General features: G+C 48.7%; 1 protein-coding gene across 4 annotated transcripts in view; it reads left to right on the top strand.

Moving 5' to 3' along the window:
• pkp4 (plakophilin 4) overlaps nt 1-11910 on the top strand; it is an 86679-nt gene extending 74769 nt beyond the window's left edge. For all 4 annotated transcript variants that reach the window (XM_029256732.1, XM_029256730.1, XM_029256731.1 and 1 more), the window contains 11 exons: nt 658-841; nt 3059-3176; nt 3863-4054; nt 4639-4812; nt 5533-5683; nt 6528-6720; nt 7881-7965; nt 8064-8181; nt 8404-8535; nt 9538-9611; nt 10777-11910. In XM_029256732.1, the coding sequence (XP_029112565.1) occupies nt 658-841; nt 3059-3176; nt 3863-4054; nt 4639-4812; nt 5533-5683; nt 6528-6720; nt 7881-7965; nt 8064-8181; nt 8404-8535; nt 9538-9611; nt 10777-11028 (1673 nt within the window). In that variant the 3' untranslated portion in view covers nt 11029-11910. The remainder of the gene's footprint in view (nt 1-657; nt 842-3058; nt 3177-3862; nt 4055-4638; nt 4813-5532; nt 5684-6527; nt 6721-7880; nt 7966-8063; nt 8182-8403; nt 8536-9537; nt 9612-10776) is intronic.
• Nucleotides 11911-12674: the final 764 nt, after the last annotated feature.

The raw sequence follows: 12674 nt of genomic DNA, 5'->3' as shown, positions 1-12674 counted from the left end.
GTTTAAGGAAGGATGAGTCGGAGGACGAGTGTTGGGAAGCGACTAGAACACACACACACACACACGCGCTCTCTCTCTCTCTCTCTCTCTCACATAAACCGTTCTCTTCGCCTGGCTCCGCAGTGTCACTCGCCCTCGAGAGGCGATTCCCTCTGTCGCTGCGTCTGCTGCCTGAGATGTAGGCGCCGCTCTCCCGGCACACGTTGCTGCGCTTCCCAAGGTTACCGCCTGCAGGAAATCCTCTTAGAGCCTCAGCCCTCTATTATCGGTGATCTAATTAAACGAGCTGCCGCGCTCCCTAATCCACGGCAGATGCTGCCTTGTAGCTCAACGTACATCACGCGACGAACGTTACTAATAAGGGAATCGAAGTGAGAGGCTGCGGTTCTTTCCGTCGATGTAAAAAGCAGTGCATTTGTACACTTTGCCCTCTGCTATATGTTTCTGTCTGGAAAAAATCTGTTCCATGTCGTCCTTGTCAACTCTGTGTGTGTGTGTGTGTGTGTGTGTGTGTGTGTGTGTGTGTGTGTGTGTGTCGTAATCCTGTGGTCCTTGCAGGCTCCGAGGCCAGACCTAACAGCGTGTGACAGCGGGCAGCACGGGTTCAGAGCCCTCTCTGTACAGGAGAAGCCCCTCATCCTCCATGTGTCTCCGCAGGGGTGCTGTGGAACCTCTCCTCTTGCGACGCGGTGAAAATGACAATCATCCGGGACGCCTTAAGCACTCTGACCAACACTGTGATCATCCCCCACTCGGGGTGGAGCAGCTCGGGATTCGACGACGAGCACAAGCTCAAGTTCCACTCCTCGCTGGTCCTGCGCAACACCACTGGCTGCCTCAGGTACGGAAGGAAGGAAGGAAGGAAGGAAGGAAGGAGGGAGGGAGGGAGTCCAGACGAGCCTGTGAAACAGTGGCGTGTGGTGGTGGTGCCACCCTGTGGCTGTGTGTATTGGTTCCACACGCTATTGTTTCAAACACTCAACTGGCAGGATTGTGAGCGTTCGCAGGTCGCTTCATCGCAGCGATCTCAGGAAATATCCTCGGCACGGAACGCCGCTTAGATTATGCGCTCACATTCACGTGACGTTTACTGCTTACATACGTGACAGTTCCTCGGTGTCGTAGTGCACGGTATTTCCTGGACTTCGTTATCGTTCTCTGCCGATCGTCCTGTTTTTCGAGTCGTCTTAGACCTCCCCATCACGTTGAAGTTCGACAGAACGTGCGTGGGCCTCTCAGATGGTGAACACCTTGTCCCAAACGAGCATTTGTAATTCTCTTTGTTCGTGTGCCATGGCACAGCCACTCGTACCCTCCACGTTCGCCGCGATCATTTGCGTTCCGACAATAACTCGCAGCGGGGGCTCCGTCCGCTTCGCCCAGTGTCTGCAGCCTGCTGGCCGGTCTTCTCAGCCCACCGAGTGTAACGCGAGACGGCCTCCTGTGGAAGACAAATGTCTGGTGCCGGGAAGGAAACATATTTGCATACATCATTTGAAAATGGCACTAAAATTTTCACGTATCAGCTGCGATGGTTATGTTTACCTGTGACGTCTCTGACGTATATTTTCATATATGTACTTCAAACTGTTGTTCTTTTTTGTATATTTACATTTATTCATTTAGCAGACGCTTTTGTCCAAAGCGACGTACATCTCAGCAAAAGTACAATTATGTATTACATTAAGAGGAGACATAGCTGCAGACATGAGTCTCAAGCAAACCTGTTTCTTCCCTACCACTTGCTGCACCGAGGTTCATCGTTCGAGTAGGTGATGGGACACAGGATAGACAAATCCTGATACCCTCCCACGAATGTTTTTTTTTTTTATTTTTTAAATATAAGATACACAAATGAGCAAGTACAATGCTAGAGTAATGGCTGAATAAAGGTTGTATCTAGGGATGCTTATGGAGTTACGATGCATGAACAGTTACACCATAAATGAGCTGGAGAGATCTTGGGCGAAGTGGATCTGGAAAAGGTGGGTTTTTGGACCCTTCTTGAAAATAGACAGTTTCTGCAGTTCTGAGTGACAGGGGAAGGTCATTCCACCACAACGGACCCAGAACCGAGAACCTCCGAGCTTTGCCTTTCATGCGTGGGACCACCAAGCGAGCAGAAGTAGATGAGTGATGGGGCCTGGCTGGGGTGTAGCGGTTGATCAAGTCCTGTAAATAGCCGGGAGAAGTTCTATTGATGCATTTGTACACAGTAATAAGGGTTTTGAATTTGATTCGGGCAGCTATAGGAAGCCAGTGCAGAGAAATGAATAGAGGAGATACATGGGAGTGCTTTGGCAAATCAAACAACTCGTGCAGCAGCATTCTGTAGAAGCTGCAGAGGTTTGATGGCATTAGCAGGAAGGCCACACAGGAGAGAGTTGCAATATTGCGAAATTTAGGTGTCCGATGCTTAGCTCACTATATTATACCTGTATTTTCTATACATGTTCTTTTTTTTTTTCCTACCACATGACACGAAAAGGTGTGGGCTGTCGCCGTACAGTCACCGGTTTCGCACTCGGCCTGCTTTGTGCCCCACTTAGTGAGCCTAATAGTTCTGGACAGTAACAGTTACGCCTTTTCCCCGCAGTGTTGACTCTGCTGTGTTTGATGTCAGCGAACACAGAGACGAGGCTCAGATACTCTGCTGCACTTACAAAGCGTACGCGATTACACTGTCATTTACCCACCGGAGCCCCTGTAATGACACTGGGCAGTCCCAGCAGGACTCTCATCCATTATTGATAAGGCCGCACTGGTAAACCACCTACCAGCAAGCAGCATTTGGCGGCATTTCCGTCGAAGGATCTCGGGCGAAGGCTTTCAGAACCCGTGTTTCTGTGCTCATACTGAAGCCGTGAATCAGTTGTGTTCAGCATGGTTAAACCATCCTCCTTCATGATGCACAAGGAGAAGGATAAGAAGGATTTTAGAGATGACGTAGTTCTGGTGCGCCAGCTAGCGGTGGTGCCTCATGGCTTCTGGCCTGTGGGTTTCTATTTTAGACTTTATTAACATTACGTTGAACCCGTCTCGTTTCCACGGCGCCCAGGAACCTGAGCTCGGCAGGCGAGGAGGCAAGGAAGCAGATGCGTTGCTGCGAGGGGCTGGTGGACTCCCTGCTCCACGTCATCAAGGCCTGCGTCAACACCTCTGACTTTGACAGCAAGGTGCGTCCCCCACTGGCCATATGTGCACTTTTTCCTCGTCTTTTTCACTCACAGCATCGCTACCAAAAGACTTCTGCATTCCGTTATTATTCCTTCCCTTTAACATCTTCATATGCATAAACGGGCCCAAATGCAGGAGGCAGGGAGCACAGTAGCTGACGACTTGTAACCTGAAGGTTGTTGACTCAAGTCCCTGAAGGGGCTCTGCTCTAGTACCACTGAGCAAGGTACTTATCCAGAGGTCCCGTAACTGCATATAAAATATTGTACTGCAAGCGGCCTCTAAGAAAATCAGCGAAAGAATGAAATAATAGTTTGAGACTGAAACGAAGACATTCAGCGGCTTCTTATGATGACAAGCTGTGTTCCTCTGATACGCTGGCAGACATTCTCATGGATTTGAAGCAGTGTCCCTTTTAATGAATTTTGAACTGCACATGGTGGCACAGAAGCACTCTCAATTACAGTGTGTAATTAAAACAATTTGTTTAAACTCAAATTTCCCCCCAAAGCACAGACGCCTAAACAGCTTGAATCCTCTCTGCGTGCATCCCGTAGCCGGTTCATCAGCTCTGCTCCCAACGCTAACGGCTCACATGCCGCTCGCGCTTTTTCGGTTGAGGAGACGCTTTTCGCTGCTCCTCGGAGGCTCTGTGTCGTCAGCGCTTCTCTTCTGTACCCCCCAGATTGTGGAGAACTGCATTTGCACTCTGAGGAACCTCTCTTACCGCCTGGAGCTGGAGATGCCCCAGTCCCGCCTGCTGGGGGCGCAGGAGTTGGACGGGCTGCTCGGCAGCGAGTCCCCCAGCAGGGACGTGGAGTCGAGCTGTTGGGGCAGGAAGAAGAAGAAGAAGAAGAAGAGCTCGCAGGACGACCAGGTGCGTCGCCCTTCCGTCATGCCCCCCGAGAGCGTGGAGGATGCAGCGTGCGGAGGACCACGTGTACGCACTTCGTTCGCTGAGCCTTCAGCCTCTTTGATACAGACGCAAGGCCAAGGGGGCCAGACAATAGCAGCTTCTCCATAAACATCTTAAATGTTACTTAATAGGCCAGCATGAAGGGCCACCATACCGTCCTCTGCTTTATTTCTACCTCTTTGTCTTTTTATTATTCCCTCCCAGTCTTCTCATCTTATCTCCCAATAGAAGATAGGCTTTGCAAATATAGGCAGTAGCTTCTGCTAGATTAAGATTAGACTGCTTGTCTAAAATGTGTTCAAGTTCATTTTTTCCCGCGAGTAATTTAATGCATAAAAATCCAGTAGACTTTCAGTGTTATGAGGCTCCATTTATTGGGCTTGGCCTTCTCCATTGTTTTTCCTCTAGGTTAGCGCCAGAGCTCTCTTTTGTTACATGAAAATACATTTGTTGGGCTGGTTAGAAGGTCCAGGAGAGATAAAAACTTGTCCTCTGACCTATTTGACGCTCTCCGCTCCGCCGACCACACGTGTCCCTGGCCGCAGTGGGACGGCGTGGGCCCCATCCCCGGGTTCTCCAAGTCGCCGAAGGGGGCGGAAATGCTGTGGCACCCAGCCGTGGTGAAGCCCTACCTGACGCTGCTGGCGGAGAGCTCGAACCCGGCCACGCTGGAGGGGTCGGCGGGGTCGCTGCAGAACCTCTCCGCGGGCAACTGGAAGGTAAACGCACGCCACAAACTCTAGCTGCAGGCCACGGGTACGAGTTCCGTGGCTGTTTCAGCCCAGAACGGAGCCCGTGTGGGTGACTACGTACTTGAGGACTTGTGTCCGCAGTATAGAATAAGGCACGGAGTATTAATTCTCAGTCGCTTCAACAGACAATGCTGTGTTTCCGACATGCGCTCCGTACGCTGCGCAAGTTGCTTTGGATCAGACCGTCTGATACGAAACAAAGTGGTAATGCACAGATATGTGTGTTTGTGTGTGTGCCACACAGCTTATCCTTGTTACGTGTGAAGTTTTGGCGGGTTTTTACCAAGCCGAGAGAGGATCCATAAATATGGAATTTCCTTCTGCTGGAGAACGGTTGAAAATGGATTGTCTGAAAAATTAGTCACGCGTTGTTACGTGTTCGGTGTTTTGTACTGCGTCTGTAGCGCTACCGCTCTGTCAACACACAGTCCGTGGCGTGTCTTCACGCTCGGATTAGGCACCGAGAGCGCTTGCGGCATCCCGCGATGCCGCAGCGCACGCTGGCCCCGTGCGTCCTCTCCGGGAGCTTTACCCAGAGTGTCCCCGCGGAGACGGCCGAAACCCTCAGACACGTGGAGTCCAGCGCTCCTCGATCCAGCCTTTATAAATGACCCTGGTTTGCAACCGGCAGTGCGGCTCCTCTAAGCGTACCCGGTTGAACCGCTCACGTTCCTTCTTGCTCTCCAGTTTGCAGCCTACATCCGGGCAGCTGTGCGCAAGGAGAAGGGGCTGCCCATCCTGGTGGAGCTGCTGCGGATGGACAACGACAGGGTGGTGTGTTCCGTAGCCACGGCGCTCAGGAACATGGCCCTGGATGTCAGGAACAAGGAGCTCATCGGTGAGAGCCCTGTTGGAATGAGAAGCACCTTCTACACCACAGGGACACGCTGCTGGTGCCGGAGTGCTCGGGATGTTTCTGCTCCGAGGGTGTGAGCCTCTCAAAGATTTAACTGCTTAACAAACGTCGTGCTCGCTTAATTACAATACGATACAGTTATTCTGGGATAAACTGATGCAAGACGCCAAAAATAAATACGGATGACCGGTGTGATCGCACTGTGGTCCAGCATCTAGAGTTACTCACACTTACCTACTGAGACTAGTGATTAATGAACATGACCAAAGCAAAAGTTTATCTGCTTAAGGCAGCTAGGGGAGCCGACGCGATCCTGGCAGTCCAGAAAAGCTGTGTTCGGCATCGGTGCCACAGAAGAAGCCCTCCGCGTTTCCATCTCTTCACAAAAAACTGAAAAAGAGACTGAATTCTTAGAGAAAGATCTCCTTGAAGTTTACACTCCGAATGAACCGGTGGTTATCCGACCAGAACGTCGCAGTCCTGTCTGCTTCACTTGCTCAGTGTCCTTCCAATAAAAACCGGTTTCCTGGCAACCGCAGGGGAAATAATGAGCGCTTTGATTTCCGTAGGAACGGCAGAATGATGCTCACCACAAAGGCTGTCGCGTAGAAAAGATGGCAGCGTTGTTGGCGTGGAGCTGGGCTTATGGGGCTGGTTTAAGAGGAGTGCGCCGTGCAGGCCCGGATGAGGCGAGAAGGCTCATGGCCACACGTGTGGGTTCGATCTCGCTCCGGGTGCGACTGCTGCGTCCTCGAGGGGTGGTCTTTTCAGAAGCTGGCCGGGTACATCACGCGTTCCGTAACGGCTCCTCTGCCCTCGGCCCCAGGCAAGTACGCCATGAGGGACCTGGTGAACCGGCTCCCGGGGGGAAACACCACCCTCCTCTCAGATGAGACGGTGGCGGCCATCTGCTGCACCCTGCACGAGGTCACCAGCAAGAACATGGAAAACGCCAAAGCGCTGGCCGACACCGGAGGCATCGAGAAGCTGGTCAGCATCACCAAGGGCAGGGGAGAGAGGTGGGTCCCGCCTGCACGGAGGCCTAAAAGCGGCAACGCGGTTCTTACGAGCCCAGACTTGTGACGAGACGTTTAAAAGTTCACGTCTCAAGAAGGTCCCTCGATGCCGTTCTCTCGAAGACGGCGCGCTACTTTATTTGCGGAGGACTTTAAGTTCTTCAGGAAAACAGATGCCGCGGTACACTGTTTCTGCAGAGAAACCATCGCGTACAAAGTGTTCAGACTCCGTGCACTGGCTCCTCAGCTTACAAACGCAAATCTTTGAACACCTCGTAGTGTTTGTAACTCCAGAGTTAGTAAATCAGTAAAAGGTTAATATTACAGATGTCCCTCAGTTTATTAACTGGTTAAATTCTCTAAAAATTTGAGCTGTAGCTGTCGTCAATAAGACACACTTCGTGATATTTACGGTGGTCCTGCTCTTCTGTCCCGCTTGAGTTTTGCTATTGGCTGGGCACATGAACACAAGTCACGTTTGCTCCGCAACACACGGAAGTTTAAGGTCGCCATTACGCCACGGGGGGTGACACTGATGCTTCGCAGCTCCTGTGTTGTGGGTTTACGTTCTCCTCAGTTCATGAGGAGTTTGCATGTTCTCCCCATGTTTCTGCGGTTTACCTCATGGTGCTCTGGTTTCCTCGCAGCGTCCAAAGATATGCATTTCAGATGAGTTGCTGGCTAAATTGCCCATAAGTCCTTAAATCTACGTGTGTGAGAGAGAGACTGGTGTCCCATCCATGATGCACCCTGCATCGCTCCCTGTGCTTCTGCCACAGGTTCCAGGGCACTGCCACACTGTATTAGACAAGGAACTGATATTGTGTGCATGCAATGTAAATTTATCAACCTGAAAAATGAAAACAATGTAAAAAATTCCTGACTCATCTATTCATAACACAAGGAGCCAGTGTACTGAAATGTCCTGCGTTCCACTGAAACACACTGGAGTGGAGTAGCCTTCTATACGTGTCTAGTGTGAATTTCTCTTTCTACTGTATGAAAGTATTGCACTTATTTCATTTCCTAAAGTAAAATAAACCACATTTGAAATTTTCGAGAATAACAACTGTTATCTTGGGTCACATTACTGCTCGTCCTCTCAGTGCTGAGTCTCCCGGGATTCCGCTGACCTCCACCGTTTGTCTCCCTTTCCGAGTCAGGTACTCCATGAAGGTAGTAAAAGCTGCCGCTCAGGTGCTGAACACGCTGTGGCAGTACAGGGACTTGCGAGCCATCTATAAAAAGGTGAGGACTTTGAAGGTGCCGATGTAGAGCGGCAGCGCCGTGCGTCCGGCTCTCTGCGGACCGCGGATGCTGAACCCTATTTTACTCGCGTGCTTCAGGACGGGTGGAACCAGAACCATTTCATCACGCCCGTCTCCACACTGGAGAGGGACAAGTATAAGTCTCAGCCGGCCCTGCCCTCCAGCACCTTACAGATGTCACCTGTTATCCAGTCAGGTGAGCTCTGGATGAACGTGGGAAACGTTGTCTTTTAATGCTCTGACAGATCCATTTACCAGGACTTCTCGGTTAAAATGAGCTCATTAAGTTCTCGTTAATTTAATAATCCTTTTTTTTTTTTTATTACGTAGGGGTAAAAGATTAATTGCTTAAGGCCGAGAGATCAAATCGTGTCACTGATGAGCATCGCAAAACATTTCTGTCATCTCTGTCCTCCAGCTGGTAGTGCAACTTCGTCTCCTGCCATGTTGGGAATTAAAGAACATCGCTCAAATTATCAAAGAACACAGTCAGCTATGCAATTTTATAAGTACCAAGGGGATGGCAATGTAAATAAATACCAATACACAGGTAAGACAGACGTCACCTTTCGCTACACAGGGAATAACTCTAGTGTCAAGTCCTGTTTCAGACAGACCTTTGTTGAAAAAAATTGCTGTTTAGTACCACGCAAAAGTGTGACTGCGCTTCGTAGACACTATTCCCCCCCCCCCCACCCCCACATTTCACATTCAGTTAATGAATTTGATCAAGAAATGAGCTGACTTGTCTTCCTAGCACTTGTGCAGCAGTTCCCAGAGATGTAGGAAACCTGTGGTTTGCTTTCCTTTTACACTTCTGATTCCTCCCATTCAAGTGCCGCCCAGATTGCTCATATGTGCTCAGACGTTTGACTGGTAGTGTAAATCCTGCCCACATGCTCTTTGCTCTCATCCGTCTCAGGGAGAAACAATAACATCGCATATTTCATGCATTCTTTTACTTTATCGGTCTTATTCAGGGTCCGGAATTGCTTAGATGGCCATCCAAGTTCAAGAAGGTTTGAATTCCTTTGTTGCGCGTAAGTGGGGCGGGTGAGCAATTTGGGTCTTGGCCATACTCGCTCACCCGGGAACTCATATTACAGGCGGTTCTTTTGGGAAACCCTTCACAAAGCCAGCGTTGTTTGGGCCCTAGAGCAACTATGGCCGGGATCTAGGGCCACCGCGGGCCAGATGCGCGGCCCTCCCACGGGCACCGGGGGCCTGAGTGGCCGCATTCTTTCTGCTGCCGATAGCAGCACCGGTCAAACTCGTTGCGCCAATTATTTGGAAGATAGTTTTCTGGGTTCAGACACATTGAATGTCTGCCAAGGAAAGTAATACCCCCCAGGCATGCAAAACAATAGAGTGCTCTTGCCAGCCCACATGGACCACATGTATTAGTAATATTGGTTTTATTTGTCCTGCATACCAGAGCGCTAACCCTATATATAAAACAAACAAGGCGGTACACATCTAAGGGTTTGCTGACTTCTTTTCCAAACACGAAAGAAGCTAAAGCTGTAGACGTCACCTGGTTTGTGTTCCGCAGGGTCTGGGAAGCCGTCGCCGTTTTTTATCGGATCCTACTCCTCACCAACGAGAGAGGAACCCAGGCGGGCACAGGTAAGGAGCAAGAACAATTTGGAGCGTGGCGTGGGTTTAGCCTGCGGTAAAAACCTGTGCAGTGTTTTTCTTCCCCCCTTCTGCGCTAACGCGAGGAGACCTTGCACGTGATTCCGGTTGGACTAAACAGCCGTTGGGGAGCGGCATCACTGGCATCAGTTTTGTGTGGCCCTAAGTGAGTGTGACTGGCCTCCGGGGCCAAGCGAAGCGTGCCAGGGGTTCAGTCATGTGAACAGCGCAGACGGAAAGGGAGGGGGGGGGGTGAGGGTAGAGGTGGTTCATCGGACCTCTCAGCTTTTCCTCAGAGCTGTCAATCAAGAGCAAGGGAAACACAACACCCTCAGCATTCACTGGTTCATCATTTTCCTTAGATCTTGTTAAATTGCCTCCACTGGCACTACTCGCTGCAGAGGCGGCACGGTGGCACAGCGAGTAGTGCTGCTGTCTCACAGCGGCGCCTGGGTGGTGCGAGAGGACGTGGGTTCCGTCCCCACTCAGTCTGTGTGAAGTTTGCATGTTCTCCCCGTGTCTGTGTGGGTTGCCTGTGGGTGCTCCGGTTTCCTCCCACAGTCCAAAGACAAGCAGTTCAGGTGGATTGGTGACTCCTAATTGCCTGTAGTGTGTGAGTGGCTGTTCCGCGATGGACCGGTGTCCCATCCAGGATGTGCTCCCCGTCAGCCTTGCGCCCGATGCTTCTGAGACAGACTCTGGTTCACCACAACCCTGAGCAGCGGTTATTGAAGAAGGATGGATTGATGGTTCTGTAGAACTGGCGATAAATGAGCAGCAGGGCAAACTGTTTTAATACATATACATGCCTGTCTCCAATTGGATACAGTTCATTCCTTCTCACATGAAGAAGCACCATATTTTACATATAGTGCTAAGTGACTTCATACTTGCTGGGTGTTAAATTGGCCCATTTTAACAAAGTTTTTCCACCATTCGTGAAGTATATTCAGTTTAAGTACACATAATTTGCAACAGTATGCTGAAAGTATAACATTAATAACTGAATATATTTTAAGTAATTCATTTCCCCGGTGTAGCTAACTTATCCAATTTGAGATGTCTGATTAAACTGCCATTTCCTAAAGTTTCTCTGTGTGATTAAGATGAAATATGCAGCGCTTGGTAACGTGCTGTGCTGCTCTCTCTGCTCCAGCACCAGCTGTACTACGCAGACGAGCCCAGCAGGCGCAACCACGACACCTACAGAATGTACCTGCAGTCTCCGCGAGGCTACGAGGACCCCTACTTCGAGGACGGCGTCCACTTCCCGCCTGCAGCGGACTACTCCTCGTCGCAGCCGCAGGCGCTCAAGTCCACCGCCAACTACGTGGACTTCTACTCGACCACGCGGAGGCCTTCGTACCGGGCGGAGCAGTATCCAGGGTCCCCCGATTCCTGGGTATAGGGGACTCCGCTATACTAGAGACAGCATCCTTCCATCAGCCTCTTGAAAAGCACGCTTGTTTGTATAAGGGCCAGCCGGTTCAGGTGGAGACGCAGAACGTGAGCCAAAGAAGGAGAACATGGAATGTGATTTTTGTTTAACCAGAAGAAGGAGTCATGCAGTGTGTGCTGGATGGTGTGTGACAGCGCTGGAAAGTAGTGAGAACGTCATTCGTCCGTTTTATTGTCTGGGGTTTTTTTATTGTTGTCATCTTTTTTTAATCCGTAGATGTGGTAGCATGTCGAAGGTGTGGGTGATGTTGAGAAAAGGTTTGCGGTGGAGAAAATCAGATGGCAATGTGTATGTAGGATACTGATGACTTGAGACTTTGTGTCTCAAAAAAAGAGAATTTAACTTTTAGTTTGTACTGAGGAATCAAGGTGGATTCCTTTCTTGTATTACGGCTGTACTTGATATTGAGATTGTGTATCCCCTGGAATCATGTACATTTTCTTCATTTTATTGTAAATACAGAAGAAAAAAATGCCACTGGGTATATGCTCATCAGCCACGGTAAAAGAAAAAAAAAGGAAAAAATTGTGCCATGTCCAACTATAGATATATAAATACAGAGATGAATTTGAGAAAGATTTTTAAAATGCTGGACTCTAGCAAGGATTTAAAGGTAATAAAGCCTTTCAAGGTAATAAAACACTTGTTTTTTAAATCAGTGGTTTAAGTGCCGCTTTTTTTTTTTTCTGTGACATTGCAGAGATATATCTTTATTTTTCCATGTCCTGTTCTGCACCTCATGCGGGATGGTTCACTGCCATTTTCTATGCACATGAAAAGAAATAAATGTGAAAGTTTTCGTTCAGAGAGCTTTCCAGCTACTCTTTCTCTTCTCCACCGTTTTCAACTGCATGCTGACATCTTTGAATAATAAATTTGTCCTTTTTTTTTTTTTTTTTTTTTAAACAGTTCACCTTCTGGCCTAAATTCCATTTCCCTTTTACATAATAACTGCCATTATTTTGTTTTGCTGATCTGCAATATTCATTTTCTATGAGGTAGAAACATTTCTTCAGTGGCTTATCAGTTACAAAGCATGAAAAACCATGGGACATCATCATGAATATACATTGAGAAGTCAGGCATCTTCAAAGTTGAACACTATTCTGTCACTACCTCTGCATCTTGGTTTGTCCATGATTTATTTGCTAGATGTTCCCTCATCTAAAGGGAGCCAAGAGTTACAGAAGCAAGGGAAGAAACCTGACTCGTACTGGTGTATATATGGCAACGTTCAAAATAAACCTAGATTGCCGATTACAAAATACATTTAATCCATAGTTCTGGTAATGAGTAGTGGATTTTCTTTTCATGTTCAAATGAAAAGTTATGCTATTAGCACTCAGACCTTTTCTAGGGAAAAATGTCCAATGTGCAATGTACCCACTGAGTTAAGTTATAATAGTAATTGGAGGCCTTCCTAAAACTTGGCACTAAATGAAACCTTTGTCCATTTTATAGATTTACTATACTGCACTGGAGAGCCTTCCAACAGATGTCTAGATAATTTGTAAATAAATCTGGGCATCTAGCATTTCCATTATATCCAAAGACAGTACTGATATAGATTATATTTTTGCATAAACTTTCTTTTA

The sequence above is a fragment of the Scleropages formosus genome, chromosome 12, assembly GCF_900964775.1.
Source record: "Scleropages formosus chromosome 12, fSclFor1.1, whole genome shotgun sequence".
NCBI lineage: Eukaryota > Metazoa > Chordata > Actinopteri > Osteoglossiformes > Osteoglossidae > Scleropages > Scleropages formosus.
This window is presented reverse-complemented; position numbering and strand designations above follow the sequence as displayed.